The 21,011-nt window shown below is 43.6% G+C and overlaps 3 protein-coding genes across 7 annotated transcripts; 2 read left to right on the top strand and 1 right to left on the bottom strand.

Annotated features, from left to right (window-relative positions):
• Positions 1-2,725: 2,725 nt before the first annotated feature.
• LOC117854164 (large ribosomal subunit protein uL24c) lies at positions 2,726-5,041 on the bottom strand. The gene is made up of 4 exons (XM_034736464.2): positions 4,816-5,041; positions 3,594-3,632; positions 3,288-3,515; positions 2,726-3,152 (listed from the first exon to the last, which is right to left on the bottom strand). Exons 1-4 carry the CDS (start codon positions 4,936-4,938, stop codon positions 2,970-2,972), a joined length of 573 nt encoding a protein of 190 aa, XP_034592355.1. The 5' UTR covers positions 4,939-5,041; the 3' UTR covers positions 2,726-2,969.
• A 4,522-nt stretch (positions 5,042-9,563) lies between these two features.
• On the top strand, positions 9,564-14,731 carry LOC117852822 (beta-glucosidase 25). Of its 5 annotated transcripts, XM_072293318.1 has the most exons (15): positions 9,564-9,799; positions 11,069-11,252; positions 11,364-11,445; positions 11,523-11,589; positions 11,678-11,736; positions 12,319-12,405; positions 12,472-12,543; positions 12,643-12,730; positions 12,848-13,103; positions 13,187-13,302; positions 13,422-13,645; positions 13,734-13,765; positions 13,866-13,968; positions 14,056-14,164; positions 14,271-14,731. In XM_072293318.1, exons 6-15 carry the CDS (start codon positions 12,375-12,377, stop codon positions 14,455-14,457), a joined length of 1,218 nt encoding a protein of 405 aa, XP_072149419.1. In that variant the 5' UTR covers positions 9,564-9,799; positions 11,069-11,252; positions 11,364-11,445; positions 11,523-11,589; positions 11,678-11,736; positions 12,319-12,374; the 3' UTR covers positions 14,458-14,731. The 5 variants fall into 5 exon arrangements, with proteins under 5 accessions (XP_072149419.1, XP_034590990.1, XP_072149420.1 ...); XM_034735099.2 differs by lacking the exon at positions 9,564-9,799 and having other exon boundaries at positions 10,073-11,252; XM_072293319.1 differs by lacking the exons at positions 9,564-9,799; positions 11,069-11,252 and having other exon boundaries at positions 11,273-11,410.
• Positions 14,732-16,299: 1,568 nt separating this feature from the next.
• LOC117852823 (calcium-binding protein PBP1) lies at positions 16,300-17,051 on the top strand. The gene has a single exon (XM_034735100.2). The coding sequence runs from the start codon at positions 16,453-16,455 to the stop codon at positions 16,849-16,851; it is 399 nt and encodes a 132-aa protein (XP_034590991.1). The 5' UTR covers positions 16,300-16,452; the 3' UTR covers positions 16,852-17,051.
• Positions 17,052-21,011: the final 3,960 nt, after the last annotated feature.

The raw sequence follows: 21,011 nt of genomic DNA, 5'->3' as shown, positions 1-21,011 counted from the left end.
GATCAGCCTCTGTCGATGTTGCCCTCTCCCACTCACGAGCACGCCGACCGCGACCGCAACCGCACCAACCTCGCCGGAGAGGCGCGGCCGGACGCGAAGTCTCTCGGCGCGCACCAGAGACGTCGCCGTACGTGTCCGCGTGCGGCCTCGTTGTGGCCGTCGTCTGTCCGAGACCCAACGCCATGGTGCGTACGCCACGGCACAGTGCCGCTCGGCCCGGCACGGCATGGGCAGACGCTGCGCCCAGAGGGTATATGCCCGAGCGAGGCGACGACGCGTTTGCGATGCACGAGACCGGGTGAGCCGGCGCCGCGGCGCGCAGATACGCTTTTACGTCTGCTTGGATTCCACGGTCGCCGGCGTGTCTCCGGGGAAAAACGAGACGACAACGTTTCTAGGCACGTTTGGGCTGTTCTGGATCGATTTGTGCGTCTCTTAGCTGAATTTTGCGCCCAATAACGGCCCAGTTGGTGTTCGTACACTTTGCTGAAGCGGCGAGTCTCTTCCATCTAATGCATCAAAAAAGAGGAAGGTGGACTAAGCAAAGAGGAGACAGAAAGGCCTTTTCGTGAAGGTGACATTTCCTGATATCCATTTCATTTTCTGATGCTGCTGAGTCAGGCCGGTTTGCTAATAACCCATGTTTAAATTGCTCATCATGAAGAGTAGAAGATTACCTTACCAGCAATTAGCTTGTTTTTTTACTTACTGTATGTATTTCTTCCTTTCAGCATGCTGTGCAAATGGGCCTCACTTGCTAGCTATCAGGACGGCATCTTGATCCCAACCACATTATTTGGCCCACTTCAGTCGCTAACTGACAGGTACCTACTGGATCTTGTAAGTTGCACTGTATGTACATCACTGCACTGTGCTGGTTTCCAATTTAATTGAAATATTTACTGAATTGCACTTTTAAACAAGAGTTAAGGAATTCCGATTCTGAAAAGGAGCTCTGTTAAGTTCAGGACTACTAGAATTGGAGTTCTGCTTGCTTCCTTTTCGTTGGAATCTTTGCTAAGTTGCAGTTCCATTCACCTAGTGTTCCAGAACCAAAACAATATTTGCTAAGTTGTAAGTTCCATTCAGTCGCTAGCCTTTGAAGAAGAATCCGCATTCAGCATTACATCAACAACAAACACTTAGTTAAATGCTTTGTGCCTGAACCTACTCAAAGAATGCATCCCGCCAATGCAACAAATTTCACATTAGGATGGGTATTTGCAAACTGAAAACTTTCTGGAGGGCAAAAGGAAAGAAAATGAATTATCTTTAGTGACAATGAAACCATGTGCTGATTTCAGATACACGCAAAAACCATGTTGCCTTGGTTGAATCACGGATTGGAGACTGAAACCATTTTTTCTTCAGTCAGGGTTGGAGACTGGAAGCGTTACTGTCTACTCCAGATGCATGTAAAAACGAAGTAGCCATGATTTTATGAATTTTTACATATTTGATGACAATGAAAGCACATGAACTAATCCACTATAAACTTGTTTGTTCAATCAAGGACATGGCTTCCTTGATCTCAAGGAATTGGATGTTGGAGGATCATCCTATTTATATCTATACCATCTGGATATATAGCAAAATGCCTGCATATCTGAATAAAGATGACGCGGTTAATAAATGGTGAAAAAGCCTCAAAAGAACAAGATATAGCAAATTGAGCGGAATTTTATCAGAGAATGATGATTTACTCGTACAAGAAAGATGAAACTATTCAAGAACCAGAGATTGCAAATGGGGCAGATTCTGCCACTGTGGACAAGGTCAGACTCGGAAGAGAGAGTGCAACCATGTGTGCGAGGGATTGGAGAGTTATTTTTGCAGTCTCCCAATTCTTATCTCATCCACTTCTGTATTGGGAGAGTCACAACTCCTCCTTTATTCAGGGAGGGTTGGAGTAAATTGTTGGATTATCTCCAATAATTATTGGAAAAAATAAAAATAAAAGGATTCTACTGGAGTACTAGTTTTTAACCAATCAATACGATATACGATAGTTGGATTGAGAATTAGGGAACGCTCAAACGAACCAAAGAGTCCACAAACCGCAAGAGATGCTCTTACGAACCACAAGTCTACAGGCCTGCAACGACGGGAAAAGCGGGGGAGTATTCGTGGAAGAAGAGGAGATGGGGAGTGTTGGACCCAGATTAGGCCTGTAAACGGACACGGCGGGGTTAAAGCCCGTGAAAACAAGTTTGCGGGCTTACTCGGCGGCCCACTACTCTGCCCGCGACGCCGCGTCGTCGATTTCACCAGACTTTTAGAACGAAGGCATCGAGCCTTCAAGAACGATGGAAACATCTTGGACGGGCGACTCAATTGATATAAGCAATTCTTTATGAATGGGCATGCGGACGCAAACTTCTATTTCTATAAGCTTTTACGGACAGTTTTTTAGATAACTTTTACGGACAGCTTGTACAAGTAAGCTTCTTTTTGTTGTTCAACTCGTTTGGGAAAACTTCTATTTTTTTTCAATGTTCGACATTTCAGCAAAACTTCTCGAAAGTATGTGTTCAGATCGATTTAATCAACTATGTTGTTGTACAATGCGGTGACGCCTACCAGTTTACAGTAGTGGCTCTTCCTGGTATCTCATATTCTCATTGACGATCTCCTCCGGAGAAGCTCTGTATACTCATCGTCAGAAAATGTGATCTTGATTGCTAGTGTTTGTGTCGCTGCTACTGATGATGGCAACTGACAACACTGAACTTCGAACAATTGCATTATAATATCTTACGCACAAGAAAATGATGGTACACGAGAGAGAGCAGTTCTGGCTGGTGAAACAAGGTGAGCATGTATTGTGTTACAAAAATTTGTGACAACTGTATAATTTACAAACAAAACAACCTGGAGCTAAAGGATGGGAGCAACAACACAGAGGAATAAGTAGACTCATTTCGGCATGCAAGGTTCAGAGCATGTGCAGGCTTTTCATGCCAACATGGTTACTCCGAATTTCCTTCCTTAAACACCTTTACCCATTTTTCGACGCTATCGATTACTTCCCCAGTCTTGACCAGGTACCGGACCTTGGTCCCGTCCTCGAGGAATTTGTGGCCAACCCTGCTTGTCACATTCTTCTCCTTCGAGTAGAGCATCACATTTGAGCTATGAATGGGGCCCTCAATCTGGTCAAAAGAAATTTAAGTCTAATCAGGAGATAGCTATCAGGCACCTAAAACTATAGTCTTGAAATAAACATATGCAACTATGCAACACATAACAGGAGGCCCAAAAGACGCTCGATAGAAATATTTGCTGACCATGACGATTTCACCCGGTTCATCCTCTGTGCCTTTCTTGTGCTTTGACTTCAAGTTCAGGTCCTTCACTATCACAGTGCTGTTGTGCTTGAAAAGGCGTGTAACTTCTCCAACCTTACCTTTCTCACGGCCTGCAATGACTTGTACTGTATCCCCAATCCTAACATGCATCTTGTGCAGCACAGGAAGGCTGTTCGGTTTACATTTCTTTCGCTCCCATCTCTTAAGCTGCAGCCGAAAGCAAAATTTTAGGCATTTAACAATGGACAAAAAACATCAGATACTTGGACTATTTTTTTTACTCACTCTCATTTCAATCGGGCATATCTTGACCATAAACCTTATCTGCATATTGAACATATTAAACAGCTTGTCAGAACTTCAGAGTAAAATAACATAATATTTCATTTCAAATAAAGGAGATACTGATCAGATGCTTTTCAGACATGGCATGAATCAAACATAGTGGTCGTGCTTCATGATTCTGGGCTGCTCTTTATGCATATTTCTTTGAGTAAATTTCAGTATGAGCTACCACTTAAAATACAGTAGTTCTATCACTTCCTTCAACAGTGATTACCTAGCATCATTATATAATTAATCTTCGTTTGCTTTTCCTAGTAAAGAGAAAGGTTTATCCTCGTCCATTTTTTATCAGTTGGGAATTTCCCGGGTGCAAGCAGATTTCAATAGGTAAGACATACTGAAGATAATTTAGAAAAGAAGGCACAAATACAATCACTCAATCAGCACTATGCTCATCACACACTGTTTGGTGCCCAATTAGTTTCTGGTCAGTCATATGTGATGCGGGGCATGATGTGAGAAAGAAAGCCAATCAATGTCACATCGCTTACAAGAAAATACAAGAAGCAAACATGAAAAGTACTGCCCTCAATCCTAAGTATATTTCAGCACAACAAAACAATTCAGGCAATAAATATATCAACTGAAACAATGGCCCATCGAAGACAATATAGTTTCCTCAGTTGAGGTGTTTAAAAATAATAATTTCCACAGTTGACATGCTAAATCCAGGGTGTTCAAATAATCTTTACCCCATCCAACATAGCATACTCTATATTAGCAGTAAAAACGCACATACAGTTGTATATGAAAAAAGAAGGACAGTGCCTGAGTACCAGCAACAAAGGAAATTTTTTTCTTATTTAAATTAATCTCAATCGTTTAATCTGTTTGGTCTATTCAAACTTTACCATTTCAGCATATACATACATAAAAAAGGAAGCAAAAGTAAAATTCAATAAGGCCCGTGGTCTAAATTTAAATATACTGGTAAAGTGGTAAGCTTGGTTTGCCAACCTTGAAATGCACAATGAACAAAATAAATACTGCTAACTTTACATTTCAATGCAATAGACGAGCTCTAAACCTCCAAATCACACTGTATGCTTGGAACATCCCAAGAACAAATTTCTCCAATTGCGCTTTGCATTGCTACACGGCTACGGATTTAACAAAACGCTAGGGCAGAAGAACGGAACGGAATTAGGAGGCAGCAACAAACCCCAGGCTGCGGTGCGGAATGGGTGGCGAGCCGGTTGCCCCAGAAGCTGCTGGTGCTCGCCGCGCCGGGCGCGGAGACGGAGAGCGACGCCATGGCGCCCTGCAGCGCCGCCATCCCAGCCATCCTCGCCGTCCTCCTCTCTCACTGGACTCGCCCACCCCCAAACCGCAGAGGATAACGAACGCCTTCTTCGAGTTCCCCCGGACAGGATAACACACGCTGTTCTATCTTCCGACGCTGCTGGTGGGTTGCTTTATACATGGGCCTCGACACTAAACGGGCTAGGCCTTAGATAAGGCGAAGATGGGCCTAAAAGAAGCCTTTTTATCCATCCAGTAAGGCCCATGAATTTTCTCGCCATCTCCCGGGAATCCTATCCATCTTCCTGAAGAATTTAGTCTACGTATCTTCTACTACTTGAAATTCGTGCAACGTTATTTGGATGACTCAGATTAATTTGGAACCGAGGAGGAGACGGAGCGTATGCGTAGCTGCATGTGCGCCAGCAGGTGGCCAGCTATACGTCACTACGTGGGAGGAGGAGGTGGGTGGGCCGTGCCTCCAATTTAAAATCCATTTGAACCATGGTATTTGTTAGAATTAATACTACAAAATGAGATCCAATATCACCATATTTTGTTGTATTTTTAAAAATCAACATTTTAGATGAACTGTCTCAATATTTTTTTTACTTAAAAATGTTGGTGAATGTCAAAAAAAAATTGAGCTAAAAAATATTGGTGAATGTAAAAAAATTTGGTGCGTGTAAAAAAGTTGCAAAAGTTTTTTAACTTAATTTTTAGATATTCACCATTGTTTCATTTCATTGACATAGACTAACTTATTGCGGACATATAGTACCATTTCATGGTATTGACCAACAATTTATTTACCTTAACCAACATTTTTTTCTTGATAGACTAACATTTCATTTACATAGTTCAACATTTATTGATGGTTGCCAACATCTTTTAACATATACCAATATATTCTTAAAATGTTTGGCCAACATTTTTCACACTCTCCAACATTTTCCCAATGATGACCAACATTTTTTTTGACAAGCATACAACATTTATTGATGTTCGTCCAACATTTTTCTCCAAACACCAACATGTTTTCAAACTATTTTTACAGTATCACCAACATTTTTTCCGGAGGATGACGACTAACCAACATTTTTCTTAGGAGTGACCAACATTTTTCCAAACATTTTTCTTTAATTTATTTTAGACACTCATCAGCACTTTTTGATATTTGCAAACCATTGTTAACATAAATCAACATTTCTTGGCTCGCCAACAATTTTAAAATTAAATCAACTTTTTTGTCCAACATTTCTTACTCACCAACAATTTAGATTCACATTTTCTAGGTTGTGCAAATCATACTTCCGGACACCCTTCCCCTTCTTCTACCTTTTTCGTTTTTTTCCTTACTCCTACCAAATATTATTTCCCAGTTATTGTCATCCATATGAATCATACGAATGATAAATAAAAAGTAAATATTAGAATATATTGTTTTCCGGTTAATATTAAACTTCCGAACTATCTGTGTTGCTGGAAAAAAAAAAGTCAAAGTCACTTAGCCCTTTATCGGGGATAGACCCCCAGTACCCGCAAGGAAGAAATCGGACTCCTACTAGGATTCCACTATAATCCTATTAGGACTCATACCCTGTAATCCTACTAGAACTTCTACCTTGTAACCGACTAGTAATCCCGCCCCTGGGGTATATAAAGGAGGACAGGGGTATCTAGATCGGAAGAACCATCATCAATAGCTAACAATCAGGCTACACAACATCCAAGCGCAGGGCGCAATATACAAACCCCAAACAGGACGTAGGGTATTACGCTACTCTAGCAGCCCGAACCTGTATAAATTCGTGTCTTGTGTCCTCGCTTTTACCATCAAGTTTCAGGTCCGACAATCCCCACCAACCAATCTACTACCTCGAGATACCACTTGGTAGATTGCCGGGTATGAAACACTGACATTTGGCGTGTCAGGTAGGGGTGATCATTGTGATCATCGAACGAGCTTGAACGACCTCATCATCAAAGCCAAAAGTCGTTGTTGCCTCCGGAAGTCGTCGAGTGCGAGAGCAAGTTGGCACACGTCATTGGTATCACCGGGACTCATCGAATTCGAAAAGAAGTCTCTACGTGTTGTTCCAGATTAAGGCTGAGGCACGGCAACGAGGCAATCCGGGACTCGTTGATTCCGAATCGAAGTCCATCGCAGAATAGCAGCACTTCGCAACGAATCCATCCATCTTCAAAAGTTGCGGCACCGCACACTGCTAACGTCCAAATACAGGAAGCGGAATTGAGTGTCAGCATGTACACCGAGATGGAATAGAGCATCCAGCTGGTGCTCCTGTTCGTATGGCACAAAATTCAATTTGGTTTGTGCTACACGCACATGGAAGACGTACAAAATTCAATTTGGTTTGTGCTACACGCACATGGAAGACCACCGCAAGATTCCAAGATATTCACTCAACATACACAAAAGATGTACATGAGCTTTACTGCACCAATGTCCGATCGCAACAACTCGCCGACGACTACTTCAACTTCGCAAGGGCGCTCGGCGACCCCCCGACAACTACCTCAACTACTCATCTCAACTATAAAACTAGTCGGGGGCGGACCTCACACCATCGACAACTAGTCGGAATCAACTCCGACTAGTTAGCTTCATCAACAACCATCGCGGCTTCATCGACGACCGCCACAGCTTCATTGATAATTATACACGAATCAAGCTAAGTCACTTTTTTAATAATTAATTTTTTCTTTGGCTTGTTTTCAGCATGGTTGGCCAATGCGCCGACTACTTATTTGTGTACGCCTCTCAATGGAATTACCCTCCAGAGCTACACATCGCCGACTACTCCTGGGGTATGTTGACCGACAGCCACGAGCTTGGCACAATGAATTACAGAGGCTATAGCCACGGGTTTGGCGCACTGAGTTTCGGAGACTCCGCTACGGGCTTGGTACATCGAATTACGGAGGCTATGACCATAGGTTTGATGCACTGAGTGCTGGAGGCTCACAGTGGCTACAACCTATGGACGCACCAATTCTTTGGGCGGTAACACACGCTCTTCTTGCCAAAAGGCAGAAAAGTCTCAATGACTAGTTTAAGTGCAATCGTGCTCTCTTTTTGTCGCAATATCGACTACTTATTTTTAATGTCTTTCTCTTAATGGTTGCTAATATCTTTGAGCAGAACACGCCTTAATCCGTGAAAGTCTCGAATTTTCTGTCATGCCTAAACGCTAGGACGCGTAGACGAGACAAAGATCTCAGACGCATAGCAGCAGTGCCAATACGCGTACACAAGATAAAGATCTCACACGCAGTGGAAATAGCTAAACAAGGACTGAGAGTCTAAACGTAACAGGCTAACTACTCGGGAGAAATATGGTCGAAACAAGAGCATGACGCACAACATTTACATTCATCACTGAATAAATTTTGGTAGTATCTTTAAAATTCTCCCAATATGATACATAATGTATGCATATCTTTTTGCAGGTCAAGTTTCGGCGACGACTCACCAGGACGCTCCGCGTACCTCCAATGGCTCTGCTAGCTCCCAGTCTCGAGGGCTAAGCGTCAATTACTACTCGGAATATATCTCCAATGGCTCAGCTAGCTTCCAAGCTGGGGGGAAGGGGGGACTAAGCGCCAAATAACTACTCGATGAGGCTCCTACGGCTCACCTGGCTTATAAGCTCAGGAGCTCTACGCCGCAAAACTACTCGGATGATGACTTGCGTGAAGACCAAGCTCGCTAAGACCCTTGGATTGATTATTTAATCATTCCAAGGCTCGGGGGTTGATAAGCTACACCCAACAGTTATTTTTTTTAAGACGAAGAAAGATGATTCAAGATACCCTCAGCCTGATTCTTCGATTCAACCTAAGGTTCAGGGCTACTCTATATGGAGTGCGACTTTCGCTGTCCTCCATATCACATTTCAAAGATGAATATTACAAAATCAATACAATCCAGGACTCGATCACACTATAGCCTCATGGCAGTTTTGAGGAACTTCGAAGATTCAGCTAGACAAAGTACTCAAGGAGCACCAAACTACTCGGCGAGGATCTGAAAAGTACTCGAAGGCTGCACATTCGACTATGAAGCGCTCGGGGGCTCATCGGGGATAGATCCCTAATACTCGCAAGGAAGGAAGAAGCCAAACTTCTACTAAGATTCTACTGTAATCTTACTAGAACTCATATCCTGTAATCATACTAGAACTTCTACCTTGTAACCTACTATTAATTCCACCCCTGAAGTATATAAAGTAGGGCAAGGATATCTAGATCGGAAGAATCATCATCAATAGCCAACAAGCTACACAACACCAAGCGCAGGGCACGATATACAAACCCCAAATAGGATGTAAGGTATTACACTACTCTGGTGGCCCGAACCTGTATAAATCCATGTCTTGTGTCCTCACTTTTACCATCAAGTTTCATGTTCGACGATCCCCACCAACCAATCCACTAGTTTCGGATAGCCTTTGGTAGGTTGATGGGTATAAAGACATCCTTCGTCCTTCCCTCTTCTCGCGATGCAGTCTAACATCCCGCAATGTAATGGAACGGAATATAATTATATGGCTAAAGCAGGCGCTCAGCATACATACGTGGGCTTACTGTACTCGTATTGGGCTTTATAGTTCATCTGCTTAAACATGTTCCGGAAGGGTCGCCACCATCTCCCCTCGGCGTGAGAGAAGTCGTCGTCTCCATCGAGCTACGCACTCCGCCACGCCGCACACGCATCCGCGTCAGCCGTCAGCATCACTGCATAGGACGGGGTCGGCGGCGGTCTCCTCTCCTCGCACGCCACGCGAGCCCACGCAAGATGCTTACCCAGGAGAGGCGTGTCCGCCTCCAGATCCTCCATGCGAGCGCCGAGGCGCGCAAACCACGCGACGGTTGCCGAGGCAAGCGAACCCCCTACTCCACTCTATTGTCTAGTGTCTACTCCACTCCACCTGAATCTTTGAAACTGATGAGCTGCCGATGCCGCTGCTGCGCCTAAGCATGAGGCGCCGGGTGGGGAAGATGGGGACGTTGCAATCCCGCATGATTTTTCACATTTTTGCTGTGTAAAAAATAGGAAGGGCGTTCTAGTTACAGCGATAGTTTTGGGCGGTGGAGGGTAGGGTGGGTGTGGGACTGTGGGTGGATGGCGGTGACATCAATGCTTTGCACTTTTTGCAGCTCCAGGACCCATTCGACACCGAGGGGAGGGTGAAATGTCAATGGAATTCCTTCTTTTTGAGATGATGTCAATCGAATTCCTTCTTTTTGAGATGATGTCAGTCGGATTTCTCTAGTGCGATTCATGGTGCAAGTTGGATGCTTTATCCAACGTTGGAGACATTATTGGGTATATTTTGCAAACTAACCTAGGTTTGACCACTCAAGGTCAATTACCTGTTCCTTTGACTTCTCATTTCTCCGAGATATGTGCTTGTCCTAAATGATTGAATCATAGTATATCCGTGACAGATCGCTTAGACAACACGTGCAATATACATATCTGGGCAGTTGGGCCTGTCCAAGCTGCCTTCTGGATCACTATCACCAAATCGCTCCTATAGTCCTATCCCTTTCATCTAACTACCATCGGGATATTAAATTGAGTCCAGAAATGGTCCTGCCGTGCAAGCAAACCATTAGTGTTCCCCCATGGGATAAAGCGTGTGACTATGCAAATCTCTCGGCACAGATTGTCGCTTATCTGGTTAAGAATCTTGTATTTCTTTTCTCTTTCTCCTTTTCTATTCACCACACATGTTGAGGTCACGATGCAAATCATGACACAGGGTTTTGTTTTTATGTGGCACTACCAAACGAAATGGATAAGGAAAGGGGTATATTTTCAGGATAATTGCCATAGTTTCATTGTCGTAGATATCTGTTCCTCATGCCCATAATAAGAATTATGATTGATACTTTGCCCTGTGATGATCTTTTTGTAAGAAAAGAAAATGTCCATCTGATAATAAGGCCTTCAATTCATTTGACTGAATGATAAGGGCTTAGTTATCCTCTCTAACTGTAACTTTTTAAGATACTACGGGTACAGATATTATGCATGACCATGAATGCTGGAGTGCTGTGCAATCCCCAATCTGTCTGAAATTCTTGCACCCAAGCAAAGCTCTACCTGCTTGCGGCACTTCAGATGTGGACCCTTTTTGCAGGTTTTCGGAGCTGGACATGTCATCCCTTCACTTGTTGATTAAATTTCCAATGTGATAGAGATTTTGCACCCTGTGTCCTCCACAAGAGTTACTTAGTAGAGACGCACGTTGAAACTTGAAAGGGCTTCCAAGACAAGTGAAGCTCAGCCTTCAGTTGCTTCCCACGCTTCACCAACTGAACAAGGTTTATATATATATATCTAGTACCTCTCTTAGAGTAAGGACACTATTAGTTAGTGCAACAAACTGGGGGAAACGCCATGGGTGTTCTGACACTGGTTCATATCCTTATCAGCTTCACTACTTGTGCTGAAGCTCTACGGAGAGCAGACTTCCCTCCAGGTTTTGTCTTTGGCACTGCTTCTTCAGCTTACCAGGTTCATAGCTGCGATCTCTTTGGTTTCAACCGATGTACTCTTAGTTTGATGTCTGATTCTGGTCAATATGTTACCAGTATGAAGGCGCTGTCAACGAGGGTCAACGTGGACCTACAATATGGGATACTCTCACAAGACGACCTGGTGTGATAATGAGGATTTGTTACAAAAAGTGCAGTAATGAGGTGCTAACTCTGTCCAGTGTTGTGACTCCAGAGCATATTTTTTGCAGGACGGGTGATAGATTTCAGCAATGCAGATGTTGCTGTTGATCACTACCATCGTTACAAGGTAAGGTGGCAATGATTGGGATATTTCTTTGTTATTTGATTCTGTTTAGTTTAATTCATTCAATTGTTCCATGAAAGCTGGAAATTTCTGTTTTTCAAAGCATAACAAATCCCTTCATACATGATTCTTGGCATTTGTATGAAAACTTGCCTGCCTTTCATCTGGCCATCTTCTGGCAATTTTAATTTGGAAAAATCGAAATCGTGTATGCATTTTCTTGTTCCTTTCGTGTCTGTAAGAATCATTCTATTTAAGAATTATTTGACATAATTATCCTTGCTTCATCTTCCTCCAGTAATTGCTCCTCTTTCTAGTGTGTTGGCATTAGTTTACCAAACACACAAAATATAATAACTGCTAGTCCACTTCTCTGGCATGCTGCTGCCAAAAATAGAATAGTGAGAAGATGTTTTCCTGAATATGAGGTGCCATTTGTATCAACAAGAATGTTTTCAGAGATCAAGATTTTTACTATTTTTTCTCAAATTAGGTTAACTTCTATGGCTAGGTTGTTAACTGAACAAGAATATCGGTTACATTGAAAAAATATCCAGAAATGACAAACCTAACACTGACTGGCAGGAAGATGTGGACTTGATGAAGGACATTGGCATGGATGCGTACCGGTTCTCTATCTCATGGTCACGTATCTTTCCAAGTATGTAATAAGTAAGTTCTTTGAAAACATGTTATTTTTCTGTTTCCACCAAGTACTAAGTAGTTTTTTCTCGCTAGATGGGACTGGTGAACCTAATGAAGAAGGATTGAATTACTATAACGGCCTCATAGATGCTGTATTAGACAAAGGTAATAATTCTTCTAAATTCCAGTACGTTAAATGTGAATCGGTGCCAACCATCAGTTTGTGACTGTACTTCTTTGGCTTTCTCTATATTTGTGGATCAGGTATGCAACCATATGTAACACTCTTTCACTGGGACCTTCCGCAAGCACTAGAAGACAGATATGGTGGATGGTTAAACTCCCAAATCGTGTAAGCAATACTATTATATCTTCTTTTTAAGGAAACCATTGCTTACACCATATATATAGCGTCAAACTAAATTCAGGAAAAGTGGCCTTGTTGATGTTCGGCAGCTAAATTATGCAGGGATGATTTTGTTCACTATGCCTCTACTTGCTTCAAGGAATTTGGAGATAGAGTGAAACACTGGATCACTTTTAACGAGCCCCATAATTTTGCGATTGAAGGCTATGACCTTGGTATTCAAGCGCCTGGGAGATGTTCCATTCTGTCTCACATGTTCTGTAGGGATGGTAAATCATCAACTGAACCATACGTTGTAGCTCACAACATCCTCTTAGCACATGCTGGTGCTTTTCATACTTACAAGCAGCATTTCAAGGTAATTTACTATAACAGTATAACACATATCCAAGAGATGTATCTAGTAGTAAAAAAACATGGATGACTTCGTATGTATTGCAGAATGAACAAGGAGGTCTCATTGGAATCGCGCTTGATTCAAAATGGTATGAACCATGGACAGATGTCGATGAGGACACACAGGCAGCAGCACGAGCAATGGACTTTGAGCTTGGATGGTGATACATCTGATCTACCACCATCTTGATATAACCACATCCATTCAATTCCTATGTAATTGCAGTACATAGTTGTTGTTCATAATATTAATTATGATTTTTTGCAAGTGTGAATACAGGTTCCTGGATCCCTTAATGTTTGGCCACTATCCTCCTTCTATGCAGAAACTTGCAGGCGATAGGCTGCCTCAGTTTTCAACTCAGGCTTCGAAGTTAGTATCGGGTTCGCTAGATTTTGTGGGCATAAACCACTATACCACATTGTATGTTAGGAACGACAGAATGCAAATCAGAAAACTTGTAATGAATGATGCTTCAACTGATTCTGCGACCATACCAACTGGTTAGTCTGTTAAACGAAGTGATTCGATACCTTTTTTTTTTGCCTATTTTCAGTACTACTGAATTCATCTTTGTGTTCACTATGACAGCGTACAGGCATGGAAAGAGAATAGGAGAAACGGTAGGATTTCCTCAGCAGTTTCTTCAGACTTGTTATGCTTCTAGTTTTCATCTTCTAATCATCAAATGTTTGATTGGCAACTGTGTTTATCAACTTCCAGGCAGCATCAAGATGGCTGCACATAGTTCCCTGGGGTATGTTCAAACTGATGAAGCACATCAAAGAAAAGTATGGAAATCCACCTGTGATCGTCACTGAAAACGGTAAGTAGCTGAAAAGATTATACCAACAGCTGATAAGAGTTTCTGCCTCGGAGAAATTCCCTAACATAACAGGTGTTTATATGTCAGGCATGGATGACGCAAACCTCCCATTTTCGAGATTAGAGGATGTTCTGCAGGATGATAAAAGGATACGGTACCACAACGACTACATGTCTAACCTCCTAGATGCTATAAGGTGAAGTTCCACTTCTATGCGCTTACATCTGACTGTAACAGCCAGCACACTGTCCTGTCTACATGACCATCGGCACTCAACAACTGCTGGATCTGAATCGCTGCAGGAAGGAAGGCTGCAACGTCCATGGCTACTTCGTATGGTCGCTGCTCGATAACTGGGAGTGGAACTCTGGGTACACGGTGAGGTTTGGTCTCTACTACATCGACTACAACAACAACCTGACGAGGATTCCCAAGGCATCTGTCGAGTGGTTCAGCCGGTTCTTAGCCCAGGAGACGGCTATAATTTAGATAATCTGGAGTAAGCTGAAGCCTGACTAACAGTGAGATTCTACGATTGCCATTAGTTAGGTGTACATAGCACAACTGCCATTTGTACATGCGTACATACATGCCTTAGGTGTAGGTTGTGATTATTTCTCGATGTATGTAACTACCATTTGCGCGACCTTCAACGAACGCTGTTGAATGTACCGCTCTGCTTGTTCTGCATTGATATGTACTACACAGATCAACAAGAATGTGAATTGCAGTGCCCAAACACTGCATCCTCTATGTTCATGCAGCCTGCTAGTGCTACCATTTCTCCATTCTCTCTGTGCAAATGCTGAGACTACAGCGAAATTCTGTAATAAGACCCTTCAGTTGAACAGCTTGGTTTTCAGGGCACCAAGCCTGGCGCAGGGTTGGGCTTGCAGTTTCCAGGCGGACAGAAATGGTCCCCTTCCGTCCTCCCCTGAAATTCCCTGCACCAACTATGGTAACATGTGACAACCGTCTTTGTGCGCGCAAGTAAAATGCCGGGGCGGCTCGAGGCGACGTAAGATCCGCTGCAATTTCACTCCAGGACTGCGAGACATGACTCGCCGTTGCCGAACACCCCCTTTTTTTTTCCCCAGCATGGCAGTATGGCATTGCGTCTCCTCTGCTTTTCCAGCGCCAGTCTGCTCACACAGTCACACACCACACGCTTGCCTGCAAGCCAAATGGGTGGACGTTGACGTCGCTACCAGGATGACCATTTCGCCATGCCTCCGCGCTGATCTCCCGGCCAATCACCCGGCAGAAGAGGCAACTGCACAGGAAGACGGCATGGAAAATGTGGAGACCGAGCAGAGCAGACGGGGAAAAAGGCAGCCGCGGACGATGGAAGCTGACTCTCCGTCCCCATGGACCATGCTGTATTGCTGTGTGCCTGTGTGTGAGCAAAACAGGTGGAAACACCCAAAAAGGGGCGCCCAAGCTTCGAAGCTCCAAAGCCATTTTGGGGGGACGGAACCGTACGAGATCCTCGTGCGGGGAGGAAGGCCGAAAGGGTAGCGAGCTGGGCTGACTGGAACAAAGCGGCTCACAGTTTCAGACGCTGCTGCTGCCGGCCGGGGCGGGTTTCCCACAGGTTCGGAGTTCTGACTGAAGCTTCGATGGAAATTTGTGTCTGAAAGTCGGCGAGCGGTAGATCAGATGCTGCTGCAGTGCTGCTTGCTTACTCCTCGACAGTCGACACACGACTGCCACGCGCGCGCCAGCAAAAGTCGGGCAGGAAACTTCTTATGGATAGTATAAGCAGGACTGCAGGTACGGTTCACGAGATGTTAGGATAACACGTCGTTGGGGATCGGGGTTAGCGAGCTTCCTGTTCACTTACCAGTCGATCTGATCCAGCTTCTTCTTGGAGCCATCAAACCAACATGTCGAATATTTTCCTCTGCGCGATGTCACGAACAGAGCTTTCCTGCGGGCCCCAAGGAAACCGTCCCCACCGGCCGGTCACCGTCTGTGGCTACGCACGCCATGACACGCACCGTGCATCCATCCATCCATCACACGGCGAGGCGAGGCGACCCGCGCCGGCCACCCTCCCTCCCCCGCGGAGCCGAAGCGCGCAGGAAGGCGCCCCATCCAGCCCCGCGCCAACCACCAGCCAACCTGTCCCGGTCGGTCGGTGTCTGCCCCTCCCTCTCGTCAGCCAAGCCAACCCGACCCAACTCGATCCCGAATCAATCGCTCGATCCGCAGCGCACACGTGAACCCCCATCCAGCTGCCTTCCCGCGTGGCCTCCGCACCTTCCCTGAAACCCCAGTCTCCTTCCCCTTCCCGTCCCGTCTCCCCGCCTATTTATTCCTCCCCCTCCCCATCCTGCTCCACCATCCATCGCTTCCCCTCGTCATCTTCCTCTCCAACCAGCATCCAGCCATCCACCGGAGCTCCCAATCAGCGGCACTAGCACAGAGACCACCGACTCCCGATCCTCCATCTTCTTCTACAGCCGCAACCGCAAGTACGCAATGGCGTCTCAGCAGAGGCAGATGCATCAGCAGCAGCAGGCGGCGTCGGCGCCGGCGGTGGGGTTCGAGGACTACCTGCCGGTGATGGCGGAGCGGCTGGGGGAGGACGGCCTGATGCGGGAGCTGGCGAGCGGGTTCCGCCTGCTCATGGACCCGTCCCGGGGGCTCATCACCTTCGACAGCCTCCGCCGCAACGCGCCGCTGCTGGGCCTGGGACCCATGTCCGACGACGACCTCCGCGGGATGCTCGCCGAGGGCGACTTCGACGGCGACGGCGCGCTCAGCGAGATGGAGTTCTGCGTCCTCATGGTGCGGCTCAGCCCGGAGCTCATGGACGAGCCGCGAAGGTGGCTCGACGACGCCGTCGCGCAGGCGTCCCAGTTCCTCTTCACCAGCTAGAGACACGGAGGAGGAGGAGCCTAGATTGTTTCGGGATGCATAGGAATTGTTGAGCTTTTCTTTTTCGTTGTCTGTTCATAGCTGAATGAATGAATCAGGAAGGGACTGCAGCTGGTTTGTCGATGGTGTACTCTCCTGTTCCTTTCCGATCAGTGGAGTCTGAATTAATCAACATGCTTCTTCCTCTTTTGACCACCAAACTTACATTGCCTCCTCTGCTGCTTCTCTTGGAGCTCTGCTACTCGCGAAAGAGGGAATTCTTTTCTTTTCTTTTTTGAAGTAAAGAGGGGAACTCTTCCCACCTTCTGGCAACGCCACTCAGCCAAAAAAAAAAAGAAGAAGAGGAAAATAAAATGCAGTTTTCCTTTACGAATTACTCCAAGATAAAGTGTTGGATTGGACCGAGATCATCAGTGTGATTTGGGCATTTGGCAGATGCGACTCCGAGGTCATCTTCAACAGTATTACCCCCAAGTTTCGGTTGACCTGATGATGTCCTGATGCACAGGATCGTAAGAAAGAAAATCGAGACGAGAGAGTGAAAGGAAGGTGCATTAGTCAAGCGTTAGCAGCCTGAGCTGCCGGAGGTTAGTCAGCCGTCAGCGAGCGAAAAGCAAAGCAAAGCAGCCGAGTGCGCACAGGGGGTCAGCAGCCATAGCGACGGAGAAGCAGCCCAATTCCCAATTCAACACGGCAAAAGCAGGGGACGGACGCCGAGCTCGTCTATGGAGTTTACTCGGTCTGAACGTCCAGGCTACGGAAACGAATTGAAAAGCCGGCCTGGATGGCTGGATCACTCACCCCTTTCGTTTCGTTTGACAGAAACTTCCCCGCGTCGGAGGCGCTTTTCGTCTGCCTTTTTTTTTCCCTTTGTTTATTTTTTTTTCTTTTGGTCTGTGTTCTTCTTGGGCTGACGAGGCGAGTAAGCTGGAGCGGGAGCTTCCGGAAAGGTGGCCGGAAGCTTCAAAAGCGGCGAAGGGGGTGTCGTACGGGCACGGGCCCCCGAGAAAAGCAGCCGCCCGAAAGCGACGCCATCTCGAGGCGTTTCTCAGCAGCACGCTGCTCTGCTCAACGGGCGCCGCTACCTGTCGCTAAGGTGACAAATCTGCAACCGTCACCTCAATAAACGTACCATCACCAATAAGTGTCCTGCGTGTCGGCTTAATTAATTAGGTTGCTTCAATGCAGTTTGGTGCTTCCCCATCCTGTTTTCAGTACGGTTGATTGTCGCTGAGCAGGTGTCATAAAAGACATGGCCTGGTTTGGTTCCATTTGCTTAAATTTAAGCAAGTGTCACATCAATGTTTAGATACTAATTAGGAGTATTAAACGTAGACTATTTACAAAATCCATTATATAAGTGGAGGCTAAACAGCGAGACGAATCTATTAAGCCTAATTAGTTCATGATTTGACAATGTGTTGCTACAGTAAACATTTACTAATGATGGATTAATTAGGCTTAATAGATTCGTCTCGTTGTTTAGCCTCCACTTATGTAATAAGTTTTGTAAATAGTCTACGTTTAATACTCCTAATTAGTATCTAAACATTGATGTGACACTTGCTTAAAAATAAGCAAATGAACCAAACGGGCCCAAAACTACTCATGTCATTCCACATGCAGAACCGTTTGAAACTTAAAAAAATATAAGTCTTGCACAAGCAACAAAATTAAATTATGATTGTATCATTGAATTTCTGACAATAAAAACTTCACAACAAGATCCCACTTGACTATAATTGGACTAACTTTTTTATTCATATTTTTTAATCAAGGTTGTTATTTTATGTGAGACATATACACGTAGAACAAATTCTACAAACTCACGGAACAAAACAATCATACACATTGAACAAAATATATGAACTTAAAAAATAAAAACGTATACCCTTAAAAGAAATTATACAAACTCAAAAACAAATATAACCGATGCATGCTTGGAATGCAATAGAGGACGAAATTGTGACATCACCCCATGTGCAAAGAAAGTTTGAATTAAAAAATCTATAGAATCCTACATCTAAATTAAATTCCGATTCTACCAATAAGTTTCTTACAATAAGATTTTCAAAACAAGACCCACTTAGTATATTTGGATAAATATTTTTATTAACTTTTTAGCAAGTTGGAAATTTTTCTCAAATATATATATCTAGAACAAATTTTATAAACTCACAGGATAAAATAATTATTATTGGTGGCAGAATAATTAGTTCTGACTATGCGGATAAATGACTATTTTCTACGAATAAAAAATTAAACATGACAGACAAAAAATAGTATAATGCGAAAAAAAGATTGAGTATCACGAATAGAACATTTGATTGTCTAGGAAAAGAATAAATAAAGGATAAAAACAAGAAAACTTAAGGGGAGAGAGAAATAAAAAAGAATAATTACGTAGTAAAGCGTAGGAGGGATAGAGGAGGAAAATTAAAAAAATATAAAAAGGAGTTAGTATTATCGACAGGGAGAAAGTATTTAAATATTTTTCTAAATCACGCTAATCACAACTCATTGAGTGGTGTTGTGGTGGTTCAACTCGTGACAGGTCTTGAGTTCGAACCCTCCTTGATGTACCTCGAAAAAATTGCAGAACCCACGGAACAAGTATTTATACACCTAGAACAAATTATATAAATTCACAGAACCAAAACATATACTCCTAGAACAAGTTATGCAAACTCACAGAACAAATATATGTATATACAGAATAAATTATACGAGTCATCGAACAAAACAATTGTATGCATCGAACAAACTAACTAAACCCACGGAAAAAAAATAATTGTACATATCGAACAAATTATATAAATTCACAGAACAAAAACATATACTCCTGAAACAATAAATATATGTATGTACAGAATAAATTATACGAGTCATTGAACAAAATAATTGTATGCATCGAACAAACGATATAAATTTGAATAAAACTGGAACAAGTGGCATAAATTTATGGAACAAAATATTATACCTGGAATAAATTATACGAACTTACAAATATAAAATTTATACACAGCGAGAAATTGTACGGACTCGCACAACAAAAATTAACTCATGTAACAAAAAAATTTGTACTTGAAAAATATACATCATGCACATGTGCAACCTCAAAACCTTTTTGTTCCAAATAAGTTGGTGTATGCTATAGTAGAAACTCAAAAGAAACCACTTATCAAGATTAAAAATAGTATAAGCGACATGTTATTATAATACATGAGAAAGTAAAATATTAGTTTTAATAAAGGAAGAAAGGGTAGATCGGAAACTACACAAAAGATGAAATAAGCAGATAAATAATAAAATAAATAAATAATGGAATAAAAAATAGAATGAAAATTGAAAAGAAGTGTTTGATAGTAAGGAAATGCAAGCGAAATGGATGATTAAAGGAAGAAGAAGGGAAATAAAATAAAAAAAATATGCATACGTTTTCTAGTCTAGTTTAGAAAACGAAAAAATAGAAAAAGATCTTAGTCCTGCGTGGAAAGGAATGTATGAATGAATAATACATACAAGTACAAATCAGAGAAAGGAGGGTTAAAGATAGTAGAAAAATAAAAATGAAGTGAAATGAATTGAAAAGGTAAAGGAAATAAATGTAGAAAAAGAAGAAAAAATTGGTCATAATAGAGTTGTGTGAGCTCGTGAAACAGATTGTAATATAAATTAGCCTGCTAGGTTGCCGTGCAAAGAAAAGAAACAAGTAAAAAAGAAAATCCCCCGTGAGAGAAAAGGGAAAGGAAAGAAAATATGAAAAAAAAATTATGAAAAGAAAAAAGAATGAAAGAAAACACACCGAATAAATGAAGCAAATAGCGAACGGAAGGAAAAAAAACCAAAAAATAAAACACGGGAGGCGTTTCTCAGCTTCTGGCTGCTGCTGCTCAACCGCTGACGGCTCCGTTCGCCTCTCCGATTCCAGAACGCGTACAGGCCGGTGTCAGGCTCTGAACCCTTCACATCACACCGCGATCCACCCGATCCACAGTTCGACACACACCGCCTTGCTCCGTCTGGAACGTGGCGCCGCCGCCGGCGTCGGCGTCGGCGCGAGCGATGGTCCACTGCCGTGCCCGATTGGGCGATTGCTTATCCTATCCAACTTGCCTGGCGCCGCTCCGGAGCTTCCCGCCCAATTTCCCGGTTGACTC

Source organism: Setaria viridis, chromosome 4 (genome assembly GCF_005286985.2).
Source record: "Setaria viridis chromosome 4, Setaria_viridis_v4.0, whole genome shotgun sequence".
NCBI lineage: Eukaryota > Viridiplantae > Streptophyta > Magnoliopsida > Poales > Poaceae > Setaria > Setaria viridis.
Note: the sequence above shows the minus strand (reverse complement) of the source record. Positions and strands in the feature narration are given on the sequence as shown.